General features: G+C 39.7%; 1 protein-coding gene across 1 annotated transcript in view; it reads right to left on the bottom strand.

Annotated features, from left to right (window-relative positions):
- Positions 1–452: 452 nt before the first annotated feature.
- The window catches only part of LOC141002402 (voltage-gated inwardly rectifying potassium channel KCNH7-like), a 43,677-nt gene continuing 17,481 nt past the window's right edge, over positions 453–26,648 (bottom strand). Inside the window, exons 4-16 of the mRNA XM_073473722.1 lie at positions 23,763–24,200; positions 22,366–22,577; positions 19,490–19,915; positions 15,279–15,678; positions 14,862–15,061; positions 14,717–14,719; positions 12,462–12,714; positions 9,316–9,521; positions 8,388–8,475; positions 8,079–8,240; positions 5,941–6,097; positions 2,103–2,283; positions 453–764 (exon numbers count right to left, since the gene is read on the bottom strand). Coding sequence (XP_073329823.1) covers positions 453–764; positions 2,103–2,283; positions 5,941–6,097; positions 8,079–8,240; positions 8,388–8,475; positions 9,316–9,521; positions 12,462–12,714; positions 14,717–14,719; positions 14,862–15,061; positions 15,279–15,678; positions 19,490–19,915; positions 22,366–22,577; positions 23,763–24,200 — 3,038 coding nt within the window. The remainder of the gene's footprint in view (positions 765–2,102; positions 2,284–5,940; positions 6,098–8,078; positions 8,241–8,387; positions 8,476–9,315; positions 9,522–12,461; positions 12,715–14,716; positions 14,720–14,861; positions 15,062–15,278; positions 15,679–19,489; positions 19,916–22,365; positions 22,578–23,762; positions 24,201–26,648) is intronic.

Here is a 26,648-nt window from a genome sequence, read left to right as displayed (position 1 = left end):
TAGGTCGAGCGATTCAGACATTTTTCTGTAATAAGGCCCCTGAAGACTTAGTGACTGAGGAAATGCTGTCTCCACTCTGTGTGTGGTTGAATAGGCTCGCCCTGATTGGCTGGGGCATCTACATGTAAATATTGAGTTTGTGAATAGACAAGCAATGATGCCAAAAGAATCCATCAGAGGGCTTCTGTGTTGATAGAAGCTGTTACAATATGTAACCATTATCATTACACTGATAACTGCAGAAAACAGTTTGTTCACACACTGTTAACTGCAGCGAACAGTATTTTACCCACATGCATAATGAGAAAATAAAACAAACATCTTACTTCTATTACCAAGCCATTGCAAATCAACAATACAGATGTCTGTGCCGGCATGCTGATAAAAAAGCTGCTACTTAGTAATTACAGCATTACAACCCAGATATCAGAACACTGTGCTGCCGGAAAGGCTTATGGCCTTGGAAACTCTGGGTCTGAGACAGGTCTGTGGAGTCCAGTGGTGTTGAGGTTGGAATGAGAAGGGGATGGAGAGGAAGAGGAGGAGGAGATGGAGGAGGTTTCAGTTGGAAGAAGGAGCAATGCAGACTGTTGATGCCCTGTGATCTGCTGTTGCTGCTGCTGCTGCTGTTGTTGTTGTGGCTCTGTATGTCTTTGTACAAGCAGTGCTGTAAGGCTGTCCTTGATGGGTGCATTCACGTTGGCCAAGCTCGACAGAGAGTCTTTGGATTCCTCAACGGTCATCTCCAGTTTGAGGCTGGGGCCCTAAGAAGAAGAGTGGCAGAATACAGTTAACATACTGGAATATATTTAGCTGTATTTACTCTGAAACTGAATCAGGTTCATTCATCCAACATTTTCTCGTCATTCAATATTTAGTTTCTAAACGGTTTAACCTATTAGTAAAAATAAAAAGGATCAGAACTGAATGAGAATTGACAAACGCAAGGCCGAACACTTATATTAGATTCCAATTTTCCACTTTTTATGCGTATGAAAGTAATGAAATAGAGAGACAGTAAAGTGTTTGGCATTGATTGTACACCATAAAATCTGACAAAATGACTTTACTTTCAACTTCTTGGCTTGTTTAACTTAAATTTAACGGTCTACTCTGTAAATCTGAGGTGATCAGTTTCATGGATTTTTTCAAGTAAAGCCAACTTTTACAATTTACGGTGTGCCAAACCAGAGCAGTGGCAACACCACTTGGACAAACCACATGCAGAACTGCAGTACATAGTAATACTAGAAGTGGTAGCAATAATCATGGCAATTTGTTAAGTTAAGTCATGATTATGGGGGCACTGTTGTTGAGAAAAATGAGTGTCGAGATAAATGCCTTGAATGCAGCATAAAATCAAAGTGTTCTTGAAAGAATTGAGGAAACCAATTACCTCAAAATTACCAAGTAAAGTAGACTAATAATTTTAAGTTGTTCAAAACCTTTTCGCTCTAACAACTTACACTGAATAGTCTGCTTTACTTCTGAGGTAATCGGTTTCCTGACCTTTTTAAAGTAAAGCCAACTTTTAAAATCGACAGTGTGCAAATCAAATCTACCTACGTGTACAAATAAGGTAACCTAAACCTGAACCTATCATTACATTTTAATTGATATTTTTAATGTCACTGTATTGGGGAGGACATTTTGGGCATGTGTCCCCTCAACATACATTTTAATTATGGCCCTGGCCAAACATAAATTATTGTTATATTTACAAATTCAAAACTCAATTCAAAACATGCTACAATACTACTTGTTTCAGCCTGTATTGACCCTTATGGTGTTATTGTTGCTATTTTTGCACATATGAGAGTCAGGTCAGTCATACAAAAACCTGACAGTGGCTCAATGATTCTTTCTTGTGATTATCCAAACACTGTGGCAGACAATCAATCAAAAACATTCAGCAGTAACGGTGTGAAACAGGTCGGAGCAAATCATTATGAAAAAGAGCACGAGACTGCCTAATTGTCTCCCTGAAAATCACTGATGACTTGGTGAGAAAGTGATTGGTGACTGTAAAAGCCAGCTGATGCAATGCTTTGTGTACACATGTCTAAAAATAGCAACGCCTCTGCCTCCTAAAACCTCCTTACTTGAGTTCCTGTATGGCTGAAGAAATGGCTTGCAGTCAGAGCAACTGGCTGAACCTTCACTGCAGGTCTGTGATAGTCCGGACTGGCAGTCACAGTGCTGTAGGCTGGAGGTCCCAGCGTCGGCTGTCTTTGCAGCAGCTGCAGGATGGTGTGAATATCTGACATCAGCTGAGACTCCAGCCTGAAAAAGAACAGAAAAACAACAGTTAGAAAGTCAGACGGACAGATGATCCGAGACAAGAGCAGCTGAATGCCTAATTCTTACAAGTCTGATCATGTAATGGATGAAAACACACTCGGTTGTGCTTCACTGAGCACTAGATGGAGCTTGTGCTCCTCGGTGGCCAAATGAAGAGATCCTGAAAGCACAGGGACACATTCAGCCTGAGTAGTAGACGAAAGACGCTGCTCTTGCAAGGAGTGATAATGAGCTTTGTGTGGGAGGTGTGAATTCAGCGTTTACTGTGGAAATGACTGTATCACACTCATTTGGTCAATCTAATTATGAGTAGATTTCATCCAAGCTCTATATATAGGGCATCAGGCAAATTCGGGTAATGCTAAATAACGTTTTAATTACCTGAAATCCCTCTAATATACACAGACAGCTTCAAATATTTTGTCCCTGGTTTATTGTGCTGCTCTCTGTAGTGAGGCGGCATTTGCTGACTAGGTGTTGACTGATGAGGGATAAAGTGAAAGCAGTCACACAAAGCAGGTGCAGCAAAGTGAATTTTGCTTGGTTATTCATAAGGATTTTTTTCCGTAGAGAACGCTGCACCAACATTTTTTTTCTCCCCGTCGTATCCTTTCAGACTAGTCAAAGCCACAAATATACAAAATGACAGAGAAGTGCTGCTCATCCTGCAGCCAGCTAGCATTAGGGGGAAAAAACAAGGTCAGGTAGAGTGCAGTGGATAAAATGTCTTATTTGTGCTAAATAAAATAAGCCTGCCCAGTATTTCAGACTGCTGTCTCTGGTTCTCTGTGATAATTCCAGCTAAAAATACCACCTGCTGTTCATTTGTGTGTCTATTTCAGGTCGCCTGCTGGCTGCAGGTGTGTTGTTAAAACGATGGCCAATGTGTTTCTCCGCCACAGAAAATAATGAGACTTAAATGAAACACTCATTCCGGAAAGTTCGAGTAAATGTAAATATTTATCGCTTAAATCATGGGGAGTTTAGCTTAAAGGTGGCTTTTGTTGCAGATACATTTCAGACAGTCTTGGATTCTGATCACTACTCTGCAAAATCGTACAAACAAACCTTTTGTACCAATCCATTCTCAAGTCTGATATGTTCCGGTTCTACAGTGGCACATCCTGCTTCCAGTAGATCCAGCCGCCCACTCTGAGTCCGACAACAGCTTCTGCCAGCTAGTTGCCTTCCTCCACCTACTCGTGTGCATTGGCAATTGAACTACCCATTGCCAGTGATCGCGGTGGGAAGTGTAGCTTACTTTTAGCAGTGTGGGAGGTGACAACTTTAAAAAATAAAGCACTCCATAATTATTAAGTCGCAAACTGAAACTGTAATGGTAGGATAATTAATAAGAATAATGATAAATTCAAATTGTGTTAATTCCTCAGAAAATGATCAGAAACTAAAACTTAATAAGGTGCTTTAACAAATTTCTGCATAGGCCTGTCAGATTTCTATTATCTCGGCCAAAATGTGCACTGCTTTTACTCAGAGGCAGTGTAGAGACAAGGTGATGGACACATGTAGCCTGTTTCTATTCAATCAAAAGAAATGCTACTCAGCTATTTACAGTAATAAGCCAACTTTATAAAACATAATTGTTACTGAGTTCCTCAAAAAACTGAACCAAAGGTGAAAATTCCAAATCACATTGGATTATGCTCTGATAACGAGCTCTTTAGCAACAAGAGGAGAGCTCAGATAATACTTTTCAACTTCTGGGATTAAAAAGTGGATTCATCTTCACTCCTAGTTATCAACCTGACTGCAGTAACGATCCACGGAGGTGACCTCCATTGTTGGGTGTTCATTTACTGTAATGTTGGAGAAATGTCACTGTACTTCATGTTACAGAAAGGTAAGGGGAAAAGAAGAGAGAGAACCGAACTCTCTGGTGAGTGCTGAGTTTAGTGATTGACCTGAAAGCAAACATACAGACACACACACCCTCTGAGTGTCGTTGCTTGCTAGCTTACGGCTAATGTACAGTAAAGTAATCTGGCTGTTTGGGGCGAACAAACACGAGTGAACCTGCTTCGTGACTGATGTGACTCAGGCACAAATGTTCATGGATGCAGTAAGGTTTTAGTTTTATTCACTCACTTAGTCGCATTCCCAGACTTCCTTCCTCACACACTGTTGTCAGCAACATTTGTGATAATGTCCGTACACAACTTAACAAAATATATAACAACGGTCTAATTGTTTTTAGACATTTTAATGCAGAATTCTTACATATAACATAAGTAACCTTAAAACTAGAAATGTGATCTTCTTCCACTCTGCCTGGCCCGGTTACCTTCATATTTTCTGTTTGTGCTTGTTCCAACTCTTCAGTAAAGCTACAGAATGTAGATGCCCACTGCATCAGTTCATACACATTTTTCACAAAATTCAATCTCGACTGTGTGTTGTCTGTGGGAACTTTGGGAACTCCCCTCAAACTTAAAATAAACTTCTGTGGGTTTGAATGACGAACAACACAGTCAGTCAGTCGGTGTATAATGCATTCCATTATTAAAACCAAGAGCAGACTGTACTGTGTTGAAGCACAGCAGAATATAACATGCGCATGACTCCACTGTGCCTCCTGGCTCTTTTTGTTGTAGCTGACCGAGTTTATGAGCAATTAATACACAATAATGGTGCATCTATTGTTAGTTATTTCAGGTAAAGACAACAAATGCACCATGCACTTCAGCAAGAGAAAGACTTAGAGGATAATATTTCAGTCATTGAGACAGTCACCACATTTAGTTTTTAAGCCAATGTTTTAACTGTTTCAGCCGATTTCCCAAAATAGTGGGCTACCTCCTCAAACAGAAGTGGGGGAAGCATTTAGATAATTTACTTAAAGGAGACCTCTTATGCATTTTTTGTTCTGGTGCATGTAAAAGGTCTTGAAAATTAAAAAGCCCAAAGTCCACGCCAATGGGAGCTCCTCTCGCCCACAGAAAACACTGCTCCTGACGTGCCTGAAATGCCTCGCCCTTAATTCACTGTATTCTTGACATCGCACTACGTCACCATGTCAGACATTTGCATAATCTATGCTTATAATCACAGTAGAACACGACAGAGCCGACTGGTGTCACGGTGAGCGGTGCTGGCTCAGGTGTGTGTGAGCTGACCAATCAGAGCAGGCTAGGTATTTGGGAGGGCGGCCTTAGAGAGGGAAAGGAGCTCAAACAGAGCGTTTCTGACAGAGAGGGAATACAGTGTTGCTGTATGAGAAAACTGATGCATTTTTTGAGCATTAGAGCGTGTAAACCTATTTTAGTAGTAACCTTAAATAAAATTATAAACCTGAAAATCAGCATGTTACAATACAATAATGCTAAAATACTGTACGTACTACACTTAAAATCTTATCTATACAGTATCATCAGCTAAATCTTCTAAATTCACAGCTAAAATGTCTATAGTTAAAGTACTTAAATCGAGGAATTATTAGTTTATTATTGAATTATTGTCACTGATGCTTTTATGTGTAAGCATCCTGCATGTGGCCTGACGTGAGGCAAGATTTTATTCCATCCAAGTGTCACTTACCAGTTTAATAAACTTCCCATTCTGGAGTAACTCATAGTTTATGACAGTTAAATCAGGATGCATACCAACTTTAGAAATATGTACCTGTTCAGGTGCTCTTGAAGCTGACCTAAGCGCTGTTCCACCTCTCCGTACGTGATTTCACTGGCAGAATTATCGTCCTCTCTCAGCTCCTGGAACTGTGCTGACTCATCCAGGAAGTCCGTAGGCTTCTTACAGGCCCATTTATCACAGCAGAGATCTGGAGAGCCAAAGCAACACGCATGCTTTACATCCTCACATGTGGGTCAGAACAACGTCATCACTGAACAAAAAAACCACTCGACTAAAATAGAATGTAATTAATCTCTACAGGAGAGCTGCGTGTAGGTTCTTTGTTGTAATTCATCAAGCCCTCTTGTACTGGAGAGATTTGTTAACGCAGTGTTTTCCAGGAGCAAACTAACTCTGTTGTTATCTCACCGGAGCACATGTTAGGATTCAGCTTGCAGTCGGGTGATATGAGCCTCTTTTGTGATTTTAAACACAGAGATGGTAAGTATGTGATTACACTATCTGGTGCAGCAGTCTGTGCAGGTGGGTTTGCACTTCACAAAGACCATATGGACATGAGGATGATTTTTTAATGTTTCATGTTCCTTTACCATGCAGGGTACTTACCTTTGCACTCGTGCTACCTTGTTTTCTGCACACGTCCAGCAGTAGAGATTAACAATAGCTCCTGTCTTTCACTCAGGTTTTTTCCCCTTCCATATCCCCAACCGGCTGTCTTGCACTACTTGACTTGCCAGACCTGTCAGTGGGGTGTGCTATGCCCATACAAAATCCTGCCATTTCTATATCAGCTTATCATAGAAAGTTATTGCAGCGTATTTTAAGATCTCGGAGCCAGACTCCTCAGAGAAAAGAACGGAGACTATAAATTTGGAATCTCCACTCTCTGTATTCTGTTTCATTGAAGATGCAGACTAATATCAAACATACTGGTTTAGTCACTCCGTTAAGAGACTATTCGTTATTGCATTTGTATGTATTTAAAGATTATTAGCTTTATAAATGTGTGAATATTAGACACCTGAGACTGCCCTGACAAAGACCTCGGAAATCACAGGACAGTTGAATCAACTCTCTCTGATGTATGCATGCGTCATAGTTCTGTCTATCATATAAAAATAGGTCAGCATAAATGGCTGTTGTTGATATGTACAAGGTTGGACAAAAAAACATGAACAGCAGAATAATAAGATGCAATAAAAATCTGGCTCTGTGAAGCTTGTAATGTTCGGCTTTTAATGACTGTGTACAATAATTGGAAAGTAATTATTAATAAGCTACTGATGTGATTCAACTCAACCATTGCATTTTGTATTCCTTTTTTTCTCCCTAATTTGGAATGGCTAATGTCCCAGTGCTGTGGTACCAGCCAACCAACCACACCAACATGAACACTTTGTGAAAAAGAAGCATTCTGTTTCATTTTGATGAGACCGGCATGCTGGCTAATAAAATATAATCAAGCGCACATTCTTGGTTTGTTACGCTCTATCTGATATCCCTGTGTTAGTGTTGATCCGAGAACATCATGATTAATGTTGTTTCAGGACCATTATGTCAACTTGACTTAAAAAGCGGAAAAACAGCGTATGGGGTCCTTTTGGTTGAGTGGGCTTCATATAGGACTCTCAATTGGGAAACTGGGAATTGAATCCTGCTATGAACATATTATCATACAGTTCATTCATTATTTTTACACTAAGTTCACTTATTATTTACTGTGTCTTTACAGTTTTCTGCCACTGTTTGGTTAGGTTTAGGCTATCAAAATAGTTGGTTAGGTTTAGGGAACTAAAATATTTGGTTAGTTTTAGGGAACTAAAATATTTGGTTAGGTTTAGGAAAATATAGTTAGGGTTAAAAAAGAACATCTCCCATGTGTGTATTTTTCCGGTCTTATCCCCAAGTCGCTAAACTATGACATTACAATAGCGTGATTGATCAGTTTTAGTGACTGTCCTAGAACATAGTGATGTATGATGTTCTGGGAACAACACCAACTCGGCTATATCAGATCGTGCGTTGGCTATTTAGTAATGTGATTAGAGTAATTCCACCATTTAACTTGAACTGTTGAGACTCAGGACAAAATAACTGTCTGTTTTGGAGTAGAAAGCCTTCCTTGCCTACCTTCTTGGAATGGAAGGTAATATAACAAAATATATTACCTTCAAAAGATGGTCGTCTCTCCAAGTTGTCTCTGACAACAAGATTTGAGTCCAGGACCGCGGCACTGGGTGGAGAGGGACCCAGGGCTTCTGAAGATCTCTTTAGGCACGAGTTAGACTCCCTCTCCCTCCCAATTTCACCAACTACTTCCTTGTTATCCCCTGTAGAACGGCAATCAACAGCAGTCAGTGGAATAACACTGTACTGTATTCCACATGGAATAGTTGTTCTCAGTGAGCAACAACAATGAACAAATTTGCAGCCACAAATCATGCGGAAAGAGGCTGTGCACATTAGTTCCTACTTACCTTTCGACAGATCTTGTGTGAAGGAGATCCTTCTTTTAGTGCTCTTACTGGCCTCACCATCTGAATCACAGTCTTGGGAGCCTGAGGGCTGCAACAACGCGAGCATTAGAATCAATGCACTCACACGATTAGTGGTCAATATTTATTCATTTGAAATAGCTTTAAGTGTAGTAAAATCTAATGTAGTCTTAACTACCATTGTTAAGCCTTTCATGATAATTATGTCATCAACCTATTGTACATTTATTATTGGCTAATCAATATATGGACATCACTTCAGCTGTTTGTGCTGACCTCGATATTGCCTGTTGTAAGACTCCATGGGAATGTGTAAGACTCAGGCCCAGCGCATAAATGTTTTTTCACATTTTATTTGGTTGTTTTTAATTTACATTTTATTTATTTAGAATATATATATATATATATATATATATATATATATATATATATATATATATATATATATATATATATATATAGTATATACGAATTAAAGTGCATTGCTCTTTGAGAGAGTACTTGCATTATTATACTATGATATTTTCATTTTATCAGTGACATGAAATGGTCTTAAAATGACAATGATATAGTTTATTGCAATTGACGGATGCAAATTACTCCTGTTCATTGTAACATTCCCTAACCTATATATGTTTGCTCCCGTTTTGCTAACATAAGCTAACTTAAGATGTGACTACATACAATATAAAGATTGTGGCATCTATATAATGGGACTTTACATTGTAATGTTACCTTCCAACAAACTATCAAATGATGATAACTAACATGCTGATGGTCAGGTCTAAGCACATATTAGTTTGACAGGAAATGAGTAAGTTGATGCTTGTAGTCATAAACAATGTGACTGCTTGTTAAACAGAATCAACTGAACATATAGGTCCCATAGCACCAGTGTAATATAGTCTACCTTTGCAGACTCATCTCTTAGGTTGAAGGTGAGCTCCAGGTTGTTGAAGAAGAAGTCGGCAAATTCAGGGTACATGTCTATCACCTCCAACAGGTCTTCCCTCTGAATGGTGCTCAGGTCGCAGTAACTCAGAGCTCGCACATCAGCGTTGGATTTTCCAGGCTTGGCTAATTGATGGATCATTTCTCCGAAGATGTCATTTTTTCCTGATATCAACACACACAGAGACAATAAATCTTCATGCAAGGTTCACTGGGATAGGGCAAAGATGTCCTGGCAGTGACATTTACCAGCAGTCATGCATGTTATAGAGAAGAATTTATGTCATGATATCTATAGGGATTTATCTCACAGTTCTCAGGCTCGCACTAAAGGGCACCAGACGTGTTTGTTTTTGTGGATAATGAAAATCAAACAGCCTTTTCCTCCCAGCGTAGATGTTCTCCCAAGGCCCATGCATCAGTTGTCTTTCTATCTTTGATCCATTATTTACGCTGAGGAATAACTGCTAACTCAAAGCAACTTTGAAGTTAAGGCAAAGGAGGGTTAGATTATGATTGACACACTTGTTGTGCACTTCAAAGGCAAAACAATGTGTTGATAATGGCTATCGCATAATGAAGCCAGTTCTTCAGCAAGCCTACAGGAAGACGTGAAATCCCTCCCATCAAGCTGGGGAATAAAAGCTGAAATAAGGGTCCATTTTGGTTAAAAAAATTACAAGAGATCTGGTGTAGAGGTAGTGATGAGAAGTCCCTTTGTTGGACCCGGGGTTCGCTAAATGCCAACACTGTAAGCAGGGGTTCGGGAGAAAGGGATATGATATGTTGGCAGCCAGTGTGCCTTTCACAGCGTGCACCGGACACCTTTCCACCACTGAGGACAGCCTCACACAGAGTGCTGTATCTCTGCCCCACATGCAGCTCTCAGCACAAGGATTTAGATAGTCATTAGCCTGGATTGAAGTGTGAGAGACTAATTCCTCACCTGTGGAACAATGCTAGTGGCCCTGTCGGACTCATTATAAGAGGAGAATGCTTTGGCACTATCAGCTGACCTCTGCCTTGTCAGAGGCTGGGGCAGTTTGCTCGGTGGTAACACACATAGCAACAAGATTTTCCCAACAAATTGAAGCCAAATGGTGCTGATGGAGTGTTATGTTTGTATCGAATATAAACGGGCGGGTCTATGAGATCACTGACTTTCCCCCGTGTGTTTGTTAATAATTGGTTTTGTGTGATGCAGCAGCTTTTGCTAAGCTTATACCCCATTCTGTCAGGTGCAGCTGTGGAGAGCATTCATCTCATGAATAATGGCAAGTTTAATCCAGGCTTGGCCTGTAGCACCTGGTTGTGGTTCACCCGTGAAGAAAAAGACAAATACTCATTATTCTAATAAGAGTAATGAGTATTCAGTATATTCCTAACGTAGGATATTTATTTTTTTATCAGTTTAGTCTTTTACTGCCCTTTTTTTAAAATCTCTTTTTAACAGCTTTAACTCATTTCCTTATGCTGTCAAAAAAAGTGGCAGCTATTTCCCCGTGTTCTTTGAAATTGCCAAACAACCTTTCATGCAGCCACTTAATAGAAATGTCAGCGTCTCAAATCTGCCACTTGAGCAGCCCTGTTTGCCCAGAGGACAGGAAAGGGGGGGCGGCAGGCGCACCTTTCCACTCTTGTCAAAATGTGTGAACATGATGTGGTTTAGCTGCTGTAATGACTTGAAAATTATTCACCTAAGGACTCGCATTATAACAGTTAATTCTTTGATGTGCACACGAGTCACGCTGAGCTTCCGTGTAAGTATCGCTGTGTTAAAAGAACGCGTGTCCGCTGGGAAACTGCACTGCCTATCCTTTGCTGAGATTATGACAGTGGCATCTCCACATATTTGAAAATATCAAGCATCCTGCTCAGAGTGAAGCTCAGTTAATAATTCACATGTGGGTATCAGAGTGACCTTTTTGTATGTGCTTCCTCTTTGACTATAAACAACAACTATTAAACAAATAAATGTATCTTATCATGTTGATAGCACTGACTATGAAACTCACAAAACCAACACTGGGTCGGAATAATATGACTTTAACGGTCCATGCATGAAGTATAATTCATCTGTAGTTGTTCGAGGTGTATAATGAAAAATGTTTCAGGGGTACTTCCTAATTTAATTCTCCTACTTGTACTAATACCGTTTTCTTTTGCCTTCTTAATTGTTGCATTAGACATAAACAAATAAAGCGGAACTTCTCTTCTTCTTTTTTTAAATCATCTTCTAAGGTTTCAACTTTTTTACTACATAAAATTACTCCTTGTATTGTGTTATCTTTTAGAGCATTTGACATTCTTATATGCACTGTATGTATTTTATGAGCCATCCAACAGCGAAAGACACATTTCCATTATTGCATCCAATAATGGACAATAAACTTTTTCAAAAATCTTGAATCTTGAAAGACGTGCCATGTGAAACTACATAGCTTACCTTTAATTTATGTAGTTTCAAAAATGCACAACTTTTATTTTGAAGGTGAGCTCTTTTCATTGAGCAAGTCTGATAATGCGACAAGCCGGCACTGAATCACATTGTGCGAAGCATGCATGACGAAGGCAAAGCGTTAATCGTGTTTAGACAACATTGGCGAGTGAAGAATGAGCTCACACGTGTCAAAAGACAATCGTATTAGCATAAGTAGGACAATGAAATTAGGAAATACCTCCTAAACTGGCAATTTTCATTGTACAACTCGAACAACTGCTGATGAATTATACTTCATGCATGGACCTTTAAACCCCGCATTTCCTTATTCAAGACCAAAACAAGAGTTCTGTTTTTTGTCTCAACAGGTTTGATGCTGACATTCAGCACACGATCTGATCTTCTGTACAACAGGGAGGTGACTTTTAGTTGTTCACCTCACTGTGATAAGTTGAGGAGGTTTTGAGAATAGACTGCCGTTACATCCATGGTATGATTGATGGACAAGGTCGAACAGGAAACAATATATTTTAGCTCAAAGAAGATAAAAACAAACTTCGGAGCTTCCTCCACCTGTCACAATAACAGTCTCTTATCAATTCAGCACCCACTTCTACGGTTGCCCATGATGATGCCCCACATAATCATGGAGGGATTGTATTTACCCAGGATGGCTACCACAATGTCATCTTTCAGGATCTCAATGGAGCCGCGGGATAGAAAGTAGAGAGCGGTGAGCACATCGCCGCTGTGGACCAGAGTGTCTCCAGGAGGGGCGTGAGTGGTTTTGAAGTGCATGGCCAAGGCCCTCAGGCAGCCTTTGGTGGCTCCCTGGAACGCTTTGCAGTTGTGAAGAAGATTCCTGTTGAGGTGAAGGCAGATATCTGCCTGCAGGCACTCAGGAAAACCTTTTAATACCTGCGACGCAGACAGAAATATGTGAGAAAAATGCCCAGAGTTGGGGTTTGATAGCCTTAAACAGATGCATTTAGATGATCATTCAGCAACCCGGTGGAAGCTGTGAGCAGCAGATGTGTTAAGGTGAGTGCAATTTTGCTAAGAGACATTGTTATTGGGCTTGACAAACACACAGAGATAAAGACATGGGATGATAACAAACATGTTACAGAGCATCAGACTAATAAACACAGATGGATATCACATCTTAAGAGCAGCCACTATCATGTTTCTTTATTAAGATGTATTCATATAAATTCTACCCAGATGTAACCTTTGCTGATTTTGTGGGATTTTCATAACAAATGTAGTATATAAAAATAACTGCCACCTGGTTTTATGTAACCGCCCCCCCTGAGGTAAACACACTGCAGAATGCCTGCTCAGCTTTGGCTTCGTCTCTTTCTTTTCTTGAACTGGTTTACACACAATATCAAAGTGAGGAGAGAGTGTATTGTGTGATAAAAGCAAGCGACAAAGACGCCGCCGTATTTATACCCTAAATCCATTCATTTTGCAGGAGCGGGGATTAAATCCATTTGACTTTTGCATCCACTTTAAACGAAAGAACTGACTGCTTGCGTTATTATTATTACATAACTTGTTAAAGTAGAAAAACAGACTTCTCTGACCAGCAAATGCATTAAATGATCACAACTTTTATGCTTTATCCCTCTCGTTTATAGCGTATATAACATATTACATGGTTATGCCACTTCATCGTTATAAGATTGCTGTTAATTAGAAGAATATTTCAAGTGGGTGGATCTGTAAATTACAGTGATGGATGAGGAGCTAAATTAATAGCTTTAATTAATAAATGCACATTTAATCTTGATTTATGTTTAAGTTTCTACCAAAATTTGCTAAATTACCTGGGAATGAAGTCCTGCTGTAAGCCTTGCTCTGTTATACTCTCAAATTTAGGACAATTACAAAATATTTGCTTGAACATAAAAGTAATAGCTAAGCAGAACACACAAATTAACAAGTGACGCTACTGATACAATTACTGCAGATAAAATAAAAACAATCGAGCAAGATTAGTTTTATTTTCAGTGCATGCTGGTAGTTTGTTCATACTCACACTTTTCTCTAATCTGATTTCTTTGCTTTAAGATATAAAACTATACTATAACAACAAGACAAATTTGATAAATTGCATGAATTAAAAAAAACGAACAACAAAACATTGACTTTAAAGGTGCACTATGTCATTTTGGGGGAGGAATATTAAGAGAAGAAAACAAGAGAACGGGGAAGAAAAACATCTGACATCTCAAACAGACCTAATTCCCCTCTCAACTTGTTTATAATAGAAATATTACAACAAGTTACAGATATTTATGAGTTTTTATCTTATTTATATTGTACATATAAATTTCTCTTTCTGAGTTTGAGTTTCTTTCTTTCAAAACTATGTCCATAATGCACATTTAAGTATTTTGATTGCATGTACACTTTTGATCTAATTTATGACAAGGTAAAGGGTCATATTTTAGTTTTAGAATTTAGAGTTTTTCTATAATGTAGATTTAATGTGAATCAATTAAATAACTTAAATTAAATTAAATGAATGCAGACTTTTACATAAACCTGACGCATTTATTCGATTATTACATATACAGGTGAGGGGAACTTCTACATGAACATAATATTTTTCAACACATTTCAAATGGATTAATCCGTTTCCTGTAATAAATCCCACATCTAGTTTTTGAATTTATTCACATTGACTCCACATGATAGAAAACCTTTGTGTTAAATGTGACTCTTTACATTGAACTCATGTAATAAAATTATAGACTATTTACATCGGTCAATTTTTTTTGAGTGTACATGAGAGAGGGAATTTTCTAATACTGACACCGTCAGGACAGTGGGGTTGTTATTTTACACGGAGCTGAAGCAGTTACCAATTAAACCTTGAAAATGATAAGAAATAAAAAATATGTAGGCCTACCTCCTGCTCTTACCAATGTAGAGATGTTAATCCAGATGAAAGCAGACAAGAGAAAGAAAACTTTTTTTAGAATCTTGCATATACAGTATTTCTATATATCAGTTACAGTAGCAGGCAGATGACGGCGGTGATTCATTTTATTTACCGTGTTCATGTCGATGCCGTTGGTGTAGGTCCAGGAGTGTTGGAAGTACTCCTCCAGCCTTTGCCTCAGTGGGTTGGGAATCTGGTGAAAGCGTATGAACTCCTTGACCCGTAACATTTGAGCGTGATAGCGGGCCGTACCGGAGTACAACCTCTGGATGATGGCAGAGACGTTTCCAAAAATACTGGCATACATGAGGGCTGAAAAAAGACAAAGTGATGAATAAATAAGTTGAGCTACACTCTACAGACCGCTTGATGTGTTTCCCACAGAGACACACTGTTAACTTGAATGAATTTTGCTGTAAACACAATCTGCCTCGTATCGGATCAAAAGAAGTTTACGCCTTAAACCATTTCGAGTTCTGCTGCAGCCAAAAACAGAATAAAGAGAATAGAAAGTCCATATCATACTCACAGCCGATCAACATGACACAGATGGAAAAGATCTTCTCTGAGTTGGTGTTTGGAGAAACATTTCCAAAGCCCACACTGGTCAGACTGCTGAAGGTGAAGTAAAGTGCTGTGACATACTTGTCCTTGATAGAGGGACCGGAGCTAGGATCACTGTAGTTGTATCTCTTTCCTATGGACACACCCAGATTGTCCAGCCAGCCAATCTTGTGCTCCAAGTAGGGCTTCTCCACATTGCCGATGGCGTACCATATACAGGCCAGCCAGTGAGCGATGAGGGCGAAGATGCACATGAGCAGCATGAGGACTGCAGCGCCGTACTCAGAGTAGCGATCCAGCTTCCTGGCTACACGCACCAATCGCAGGAGCCTCGCTGTCTTCAATAAGCCAATCAGCGTGGTGGTCTAAACAAAATGTAGAGGAGTAAATTGAATGTTAATATGTTACACTAACAACACAGAATGCATCTAATTTCAGTATTGGACATTTGTCACGCAATGCTATCATCAAGAAACAATCTGTTTTGTTGCATATCTCCCACTGAAGTGCACTCTGACTTGTTTTCTTAAAAAAACTAATCTAAAGTGGTGACAAATCATGAAAGTGCACTTCACAAACGGAGGTAACGACTGTAGTGGCAACTCCCCACAGTTCTTTGGTCAAAGGCAAATGAACAGAGAAGTGAAGATAGCAGCAGCAAATAGATAAATCCTCATTTATTCAACAGCCAACAGGCAGCAACACTCACTCAGTGGCACCCTGGGAGTTTGTTGCTGCTTCTGTGTCATCAAGAAGGGTTTTAGCAACACTAACCAACTGTCCGATTAATATGGTCGTTTATCTACCTGACAATTACTGAATGGCCTTTGAAAACAAAGTCAATGTCCGCAAACAACAGAGAGTCTCTTTTCAAACTACTGAGTCAGTACTGTTTTTAATCATTCCCCTAATTTTTGTTTCATGAAGTTGAAGTTACATTTACGTTAAAGTTGTTTAACAGAGAAAAATCATATTGTGATTATTCTGACAGAAATTAAAGGTGCACTATGTATTTTTGGTGAATATATTTTAATCAATCAGATATAAAAATCATTGATTGGTTTTCATGCCTAAACACACTAAATAAACAAACTGTCTTTAAAGGACAACATAGTTTGACTTTGTTTATATTTGGCGGACCCTGCCACCCTTCTAGCTTTAAACACTGTTTAAGGGACCTTATTCTCCTCTGTGGACGGTTTGTTTATTCTGTTTTATTTATTACTACCATATTTTTATAGTCAATACTAAACTCTGAGTTTGAATTTCTTTTCCATAACTACATGACGCCCCTTTAAAGCTACTATAAGGAACTTTCAGTTTTTGACAAAAGCGGTGCGATCTGTTGTAACGATCTTTGCTAACGCGTGCCGGGGACATGTTCGTGCATTTGTTTTGGAAGCGAGTGACAGAGAGACCGCAGGATGGATCGCGATGAGGTAATGTATTTATATGTGATTTTATATGTGATATATGTGAACGGACCCGAGCACAGGCATTAACAATAACTATATAAAAATAGCAGTCTTTTCACTGATGGTTTCGTTTGCTGTTACAGGTCATTTATAATCATCAGAGGAATCACAAGACTGTTTCATAAACACTTAAAAGTTCCTCGTAGTCACTTTAAGTAGCAAACAAAAGCTGATCTTTTTCACACATTTTACCTTTATCAAAAAGCATCTTCTGACATTTGGATATTGCACTTTGCCATATTATTTATTTGATTCAATTATTTATTCTATTTATTTTGCAGTTATAAATGCTAATTTCACTATTTTTGAATCCAGGCATTATTGTGCATTGCCGTTAGTAACTGTTCACAGTGGGTTTATTTTGGAGAGACTCACATCTCCACAGCCGTTTGTAACTGGGTTTTTCTTACATGTTCTTTTAAAAGCGCACCACTAACCAATCTTTTTGTTCTGCTTTATTGACCCTATATCTCTTGGTTATAATGGTGCCGAAAGCAGAAATTTGGAAAAAGCAGGGTCAATAAAACCTGATCGAAGGCATAATTTGCAACCTTTTTTCAGTATAACATAAAACATTTGACTTTACTGTGAGCGTTCCGCTTTCTTCCGCAACTTTTATTTGAATTAGAAACTGACAACTACCCCCCCCCCCCCCCTGATTTAAAGTGGTACTATCGTTGGCAGTGTTTTTCCCTCAGAGTAGCAACTACAAACAGCCAACAGGGAAAACAACTTGAGTTCAGTCATTCATTTTAGTCTGTGATGGAGACATGAAAGCAGACAGAAATGGTGCCAAGCTGCCAGCTTGACTATATCACCAGTCAGCTTTATTTTCCCGGGAGATTTTGTACCCAGTGGCAGACAGAATGGCACGGTGAAAGTGAGGCTTATAGGGAACCAATGTTAAACGTGATGGTGTCGTTATTCTGCAGCCATTACATTGTGTAATCCACATTTACTTCATAATGACATGTTAAAGCAATGACACGTCTATTTCCAGTTTAAGGATTAACATAACAATTGGGTCTTCAAGACAATGTATTTCATTTTAACTTTTGTTTTTATTGACAACCAAAGATAACAGAATAAAGTGCCTTTTATTCTTCTAAAGGCATTTTGTGGTTATTTTTGAAGATTAGTCCACTATTTGACTCGAGCCTTTACATGGAAACTCTAAGACACCCATCATACAACTGTTCTGAGAAATATCATCATCAACTAATTATAAAAACCTAAATATCAAATATGAAAAAAGAAATGTTGGCCTTTAAAATGTCCTATTGGTTAAACCTACAAGCACATTGCACTCTCCAATCTAATGAAAGTTCAATTAAGTCTTAAATGTACCTGCACAAGCAATTATGTAACCCAGCTGCGCAGCACTACAACGCCCCCTCCGCCTCTCTCACTCTGTCTGTTCCTCTCTAATGGGAACTCTGTCTAACATTTAGGGGTTCAAGTCGGGACAAAGCACTCAGCTTCTTTTCCTCCACATTCACGGTGGAACAGCTTGAAATAAATCCTTTGTTTTTCCATCTAAAAGTTATTATTATTGACAAAACACAGCTTGATGCCAATTTTGCATAATGCGTCTCACAGTATGTTCAATCTTCTGGCAACAACTAAGTTGTGCTAAAAAGCAACAAGACATTGATTGAAATCTATTTAAAATATATTCCCTGCACTAATCAAAAGGTTTACTTAAGCGCTTGTAGGTTAAAACCGTCTTATTAAGCTGCTAAATTAAATGAGCCTTGTGAAAACCATCTGCCACTGTCTCAGTCGCTTTTATTTTCTGAATGAGAAAGCAGCTGAGCGGGACTTTGCGTGTTCAGTCTGAAAAATCATAAGCTGGAGAGCTATAAATTCAAGTGCATCAGCATGTTATCACTATATGATGTCCTTTTTATAGACCTGAGAGGGAAAAGACTTGCCTTTGCCTTCAGTTAATGTTTGAATGAATCAAGTTACGAGTGTCAAATAATCATGGTTTGCATTGGGGGCAAAAAAAGCAAAAAAATATGTTTTTCAACTTATTGTGAAAATTTGACGTTATATGATTTATTCGTTCCACTGTCTTGTGAGGGAAACAAACGTCCATTTTCTTTTTGATTTGTTGTCATTCACTGAACTGACTCAGCAGCAGCAGCAGCAGCAGCAGCAGCGGCAGCAGCAGCAGTGGAAAAGATGATTATGGTTTATAATCAGGAGCTTTTCTGGTGTAATGGAGTGCCTACAAAGCACGATAAAGCACTGAAGTGGATCCAGAGCCTGAGGGGGACATATCCTACCAACAAACAAGCCAGCAGGCCTGGCAGCCGGCCTACCAATGGCCATCTCACATCTGCATGTAAGCTGTGCACACAGCCCTGTTGGCCTGCTCCTCACATAAATGCATCATTGATTGCCATTTGGTAAGCCATTAATCCGTGTAAATGGATTCTAGAATGAGGACCATTCAAAAAAAAAAAAAAAAACAGAAAAAAAAAGAAAAAAAACAAACAAACATGCAATTTAAAGTAATCCTTTCAGAGCCGAGACAGAAAGATTCAGGCTTTAAGTAGAGGCCCAGGGGCACAAGTCTGGACTTAGTAAATGGATAACAGTGCAAGCATGGCAGAGCTGATGTGCAGTAAAGCTCCCTGGGAAAAAAAAAAAAAAAAAACAGGTAAAAAAAATATATGCATTAGAGATGACATACCTCATCTGATCCTGAGCCGAAGATAAGAAGGTCAAAGGGGATTGCTGCCACCATGTCTATAAGGAACCAGCCTTTAAAGTAATGGATTGCAATCTTTGCTGGATCGCTGACCACCTCCTCGTTGTGGTTTACGTAAGTGGTCCTGAAGTTAATGAGGATGTCAATGATGAACATGATGTCCACCATTAAATCCACCACGTTGAGAGGGCTGCAGGAGTATCCACATTCACGCCTCTTCTGCTCCTCTTGGTCATTGAGAAGAAAAGCAGCAGAGTAGGGAGTGAGGATGGCCGTGTAGATGACCAGCAGCAGGATCAGCCAGTCCCACACAGCTTTGAAGGGGCTGTAGTGGAGGATGGTGAACTTGTCAATGCGGGTTGTCTGGAGTTTGTACTCTGGCAGCACGTCAGCACCGAGTGACAGGACCTGGAGGAGTGTTTCGAGAGGGTCAGAGCAGTGAGGGAAACCACCTGATTACACCACTCCAGCTTCACTTAATGTCAGCCTCTGATAGTAAGAAACTTTATTTTCTTAAACATATCTAAATTGAAATGTTTCTCTTATAATCCCTCTGACAATTTGATCAAAGATACCATCCATCCATCCATCCATCCATCCATCCATCCATCCATCCATCCATCCATCCATCCATCCATCCATCCATCCATCCATCCATCCAATAGACAAACCAACAGACCAACCAACCAATCCATTCATTCAATCTTTGGTAACTGCTTATTCTTTGGAGGTTGACTACTTGCAGCATCTTATTTCAGCGACCGTTTTTAAAAACTAGCAGACCTGTTTGTTTTTTTGTTCATTGTGCTTTATCACATAAATATGGAGTTAGAGCAGAAAGTATTTGACAGATTGACCAACAACGATCAATGTTTTATGGTTGTGTGCAAAAATCATGTTTAAAAGCAGCTGTGGCTCTTTCATACATCTAATTTGCCTAATCCTCGCGGGTATTTATACTTTACAGTGGCAGAAACAGATCACAATGAGCTGAAGGAACCTTTTACTTCCTTGAAACGTAGTTCCTGCAACTAAAAGTTCTGGGAACTTCGGGTAGAAACGTGGCTCACGTTGATGTGTTAAAGCACAATGAACAAAAAGCAAACTGGTTTGTGACTGCAGATTTTTCAAAAAAGGTGGCTGATATAAAATGCTGCAAGTACTCGACCAATTACAAAAATAGAGCGCTACAAGCTCCATCCCCAAAGTTCCTGTACTTTTGGAAAGTACTACACCTCGAGCAAGGACTTTTTCAGGAGATAAAATAATGCCCCCTGAACTTAATTAAGACACTGTTCCCTCTGGCGGACATAATTCCTCCAAAAGTTCCTAGTCCCTGAGGAGAAATCCTGCAGTGGAAACATGGCTATAGAGACAAACACCCATTCACACCTACGGGCAAGAGTCGCCAATTAACCTGCATGTCTTTGGGTTGGGGAGGAAGCCGGAGCACCCAGGCGACAGCAGTACACCTCATTCTTATAATAATTATTGGTGAAGTCCACCAGCTAATTCACAGACTTCAAGGATGATTTGACAGCAACGGTGAAACATTAATGTAAGTGCTCGGCCATCAAACGGTATTAAGTAAAGGCAGCCACTATCAGTATGACAAGTAGATTGCCCGGCACCATGAAATATGTGACTGCCAATTGCAGTAGGCACATTCTGTACACTTGAAGTGTACAGAATGAAGTGGGGAAAAGCTATATAAACTAGTGCTGGTAGATATTTCTTTCCATATATTTTGGTAAGTAAACATTTGTTTTAATCTCCCCACATGAATAAACTCTGACTGCGCCTTAAATTATTCAGTGTGCTCTGGAAGGCCATGCTGTCCCCTGTTTTTGGCTTAATAAGCAGTGGCAGACAAAGAGAAAGGGCTCTCCTATGGCAGAAAATAGTGCAGGAGTGAGGATGAGGGCAGCAGGTCTTTCTATTCATTTGAGCACATTCCCCTATGTTCAACACATGAATTATAGATTTCCCCATGCTAGCAGCCAGGAAGTAGATGCGCTGTTCACATCTCAGTAGTGTCTCCAAACTCAAGTCGGCAAAGGAGGGAGAGGAATCATGATAATAGCTGTTCTTAATTTATGAATCTGTTGAAAGACGTTTAAATATAAGGCTTATATAAATATATAATTCCTTTTCTATCTAATGCAGTCAGATCAAACACAGGTATCCATTAATCAAACTATACAACAAAGGCCTGCACCCTTAGCTGTCCTTGGCAAATTGGCATCAGCTGTGCTGCTAGTCTTGTCAACAGGGAATTCTGCCACCAGATAGCCCTTGTTTCTGACATATGACAGGAGCTGCTGGTCCTGCTGCATTGTCCTTAAGCAATAAACGGAAACCCTGCTGAATCCCTGCAGGAGTGTTATGAACCTCCATTTGAGCTCGCAAGTAAAAAGATGAATGTCTTTAATGAGGGATCGGTGGAATGTCCTTTCTTGCCCTCCCCTAAACAATCACCCTTCGCTGATGCTGATGAGTATGAATTTAAACCTTTTTTTCTTGAATATCATCCTCACTTCCTCAGGAATTCAGAATGCCCAATGACCCCTTCCCTTCTGTCCTTTTCCTATGTAGTAGACAGATGTGTCTTGCGTCATTGAACCATGGGATCACCAGCTCCTGTTGCAGTGACAAGATACTATCCCTCTACCAGCTTCCCACCCAGAAACAAAACCAGTTGGGATTTTTCAAATACAGAGCCAAAGATTACTGAGAATTGCAATCAACATTATCAACATTTCATATTATCAAAGTTGCAGATGTCATAAGGGGAAAACATGGCTAACAAGATGCAAAAGACACTGCGAGATCAAACGAAGCGGGACTTCACGACTCACCTGTGTGACTTTCTCGGTGACATTGTGAGTTCTGTCTTTGACCTTTGGTGCTATGATGGTTGTCTCAGATGTCGGTGGAGAGTGAGGCTTCTTTTCAGTCCCCTCAGAGAAGTTGAGTGCAATCAAAGGGATTTTGTTGATGGTGCTATACTTGTTGATGTTAGAATCAGAGGTAGAGCCAAGCAGGCTGGACTTCACATGATTATAAGGGCCTGGTGGTTTGGAAGAAATAGCAGATGAGTTAGTGCCCTCAGTAAAGTCTACTTAATTTCACTTAGATTGGTCAATAATCTTAAATGATATTTTAAATGTAACCATTGATAGGAGCTGGAATTAAGTTAAGAAATTACAATTTGCTTATTTGCTTATTTACTGTTTTTCGTTTTGCAAGCAAGGACTTAACAAAGATTAAAGGAACGCTTGACTGATTTTAAACCTTATTTCCATGTTTTAGGCATTAGGTTGTCATAACAGAGACGTATTGATGAAGCCAGGTGTGCAGTAGCAGTCTGCAATGTTTAGCTCACATTTCTTCAGCTGGGTGGTGCACTACAGCTCAACTAGCTTATAATATAATAGGGTTGGGCACTGGGAGCTATGCTGTGAATTAGAGTCGATTACAAATTTAGAGGACCAGATGATTCATTTAGAGACATTTAGAGCTTTTAAATTCACATTTTCTTAAAAGCAAAGTTTTGACCAACTGTAGTTATCACTGGTTAGGCATGCATCAATGCATATGTGTGGACTGGAGCAACTATATCTCTTACTAAAATCATTTTGTAGAGAATTTATGTTTCTGTTACCTAAGACTGTGTCAACAGGAAAGCATATGTCATAAGATTTTCCAACAGATAGTGTGTGCTTAATGGCTCGCACAGCTTGGAACAATATCTAGTTAGCAGAGCTGCTACGGTATCACATAACACAAGCAGACATTCATGCAAGTCAATCTGAAAGCAATGCTTTGATTAGCACATGATGAGAGCAGGTAAGAGGCTAATATGATCATAATATGACTTCATAGACTGCCAATGTGACAAAATCCTTAGTGTAAGTATACAACCATTTCAAATAATTAACAGCAGTAAGCCCACTCAACCTGTCCACTAAGTAGCTTGCTTGTAAGTCATGCTCCAAAACAGCACCAAGCAATGAAATCATGTGCAGAAATACATGATTACCTCTGACATGGCTGCCATTGTCTAAAGGCAGCAAATAAAGAAGAGCATTTTCTTAAAAAATGTAAACACAGTTAAGAAAAGATAATAAGTGCAAAGATAAGCGTAAAGTAGTGGCTCATACATACTACTTTTGAAGACCGACTATAATCTGTGTACAGTGCCTTGCATTGTCATTCAGTGATGTGATAGCTAGGCTTGTTCTGTACTACATACCGTCATTTGTATGGCGATCCCCAAATATGCTTTTGGAGTTGGAATAGCCTTCAATTTCATGGACGGACGAGGCTCGCCTCATGCTGTTGATGCTCCCTCTGGGGAAGGTGTTTGACAGGGTGTTCGACGACTGGTGCGCCTCTGTCTGGTACAACTTCTCCCAGGGGAGTTTAGGAGATGACTGATCAAGTGGCTCATGACCAACACTAGCCTGGGAAGAGTGGCGGCTCGAGCTTATTAGCCCCTGCGTGTCATTGGCCTCAATGGGACTGCAAATGCTCTTGGTGGGTGAGGGGAAACTCTGCAGGGCCACCGAGTCCTCATTCTCTTTGGGTGAGTCCACCATCACAGCATCGGGGTCCTCTTGTGGAAGAGATTGCTTGTTGGTGTTCATCAGGCTCAAAGCGGCCTGGCGGAAGCGGAAGAATCTGCTCCTCCCTGAAAGTTGAGAAGAAATTATGAGAAGGCTCATTAAGTTTTTAGTGTACAGCACTGAAAACTCAAAACATCCGATAAGCATTGAATAATCTTCTGACAAATGAACAATGAAATTCATGTCTGGATTAGATGTGTGTTTCTGTTTAGAACACATGAATGGAAATAAAATGGAGACATTGAAAGATCTCTGAGTTGAACTGATAAAAAAATCGTAAAATTCTCCTTTCAGTGCCTATAACCATGAGAAAGGAAGCAGATTCCACAATCCATTTATAATGCCTCATTGATTTTAGACAGAAACTCGATCTGTGCACAGAAGCCATATTTTCAAAATGGACCCAGTAGCAAATGTTAATGACCTCTCGGGACAGAGTGAAAGTTTTGGCTCATTAACAATAGAAAGAGAGTGAAAGTGAACCCTGCCTCACTCGTGAGGCACCCATCCCTCAGCACCCTCCTTATATAACGTCATTGCCATCTGTTTCCATTCCCGGGCCAAATGTGCTGATGTTACAACTATAGCAGCTTACAATAGAGCTGTGACACTCAACAAGTTTCCTGGAGAGGAACCTAATGACATCCTGAGCTGAGATACGGACAGCCTTCCTGTCTCTTGTCCGCAGGGAGCTTGTGTCATCTGTACGGTTGCTCAAACTGAATGTTCCTAAAATATACACTGATACGTTACGCAACACTATGAAAACTACTAGTACCCATATTTTACTTTCATATTTCCCCTTCTCAGTTGGAATAAAAGTTTGAAATGTTAAGTGTTCCAAATCAATTTTTCTGAAATTTTATGGCAAGCAACTGAGAGGACCTTTATTTTTAGCACCAGTAGTGGCCTGGCTCTAGGGACGGCAATGGCAGTCTGTTGGTGTGTGTGTGACTAAGATCTCTTAGCAACTCTTCAAAGGATTCCCATTTCATTTTAGTACATGGATTAATGGTCCCTGAAGGATGAAGCCTTATGACTTTGGAGGCCTGCTAACTTTTCCTCATGTGCTACCATGAGGACCACTTATTTAATTTGATGAAAATTAATGTTCGACTCAAAACTTTGTTGATTTTTTCCAATGCAAAACTTACATTCCCATTAGCCTCAGCTGTACTTTGTGTTTACTGATAAAACAGCAAATATTAGCATGCTAAAATGTTCAACTAAGAGGGTGAAATTACACATTAGAACTGTTAAACGTCAGCAAGTTAGCAGTGTCATTGGGAGCGTGTTAGCATGCTGACGTTAGCATTTGCCGGTTGACTTTCAGGCTTGTTTAAAGTGAAGGGGCAGTTGTGCTAGTAACCGAAGCTTACCACAACTTTAGCTTCAATCAAACTGAATAATCAACATGTGAAGTGAATTAACATTCTTTGTACGTATCTGTGGAGCAAATAGCTAAATTAGGAGGACTTGTTGTTTTAGCCTTGAGGACATGTCACTACTCATTCAGGATGCCTCATCAATTCTATTGATTTGTGGGGAGTCCAAGGGTTTTAAACTCCCTGGTTTTTTACACCTTTGACGTCACATGAGAGTGGGTAAGTGACATGACAGTCATGTGAGAATGATTTAGTGAGTGCAGCACTCTTGGAAGTTATATCAAGATGGCATTTATAGATGCTGATAAGTGGTGATTTTCCTCTGTACAGGAGCTGTTGTTCTAGATTGACGCAGATGGCTGTTTTCCCTTTCCTCGTCTTTTTCTCTTTTGGTGTCCTCAAAGGAGTGTCCCTTATTGTTGTTTATATGTAGGTAGACTGCTGAGACTTGACCTGAGGAGTTGGCCCTCCCATGTTGGAACAGATGGGGTTTGTTCACTGGTTGTATCGTCTCACTGATGCATGGGTCAGTACATTTCCGTTTGAATTGCATGACTGGTAATATTTTGGTTTATTTTCATCACAGAGAGTGGGCTGATATCTGCTTAGTGTGATGCTGGGTTAAAAAACACATGGGGGCTGTGTTGATTAAATTTCCTCCCGAGTTTCTTGGACACTGCGTCTATGTATAGGACGGATCTGTTATTAAATTTGCGTGTGTTCCTCTGGAGTTTTCACCAGGTCCTGCTGCTATTTTGACAAAAGCCTTTGAAAGTTTCCAAGAAAAGGTTTATGAGCAGCTTACAGTCCCGTCTTGACTTCTCTTCTGAGGAGGTTTCAATTCACATCTTATTTAATTGGACTCTGGTGACTCACACGTAACTGTAAAAACTCATATATAGCTAAAATGACTTTACGCGCAAATGTTCCAAAGAGCTGTATCTACGTGGGACTCCCTAAGAGTGAGTAGACTGATTAAATCTCAGTTCAGTGATGAAAAGCCTTCAAGAACAAAACAGCCACTCCAGTTGCCTATGATTACGTATTTATAAATACCCTGCTACTGTATCTGGTTGACTGGGAATGTCTCACAAGGGGTGCTACTGAGGAAATCATGTTTATTTTTAC

Source organism: Pagrus major, chromosome 9, assembly GCF_040436345.1.
Source record: "Pagrus major chromosome 9, Pma_NU_1.0".
Taxonomy (NCBI): Eukaryota; Metazoa; Chordata; class Actinopteri; order Spariformes; family Sparidae; genus Pagrus; species Pagrus major.
This window is presented reverse-complemented; position numbering and strand designations above follow the sequence as displayed.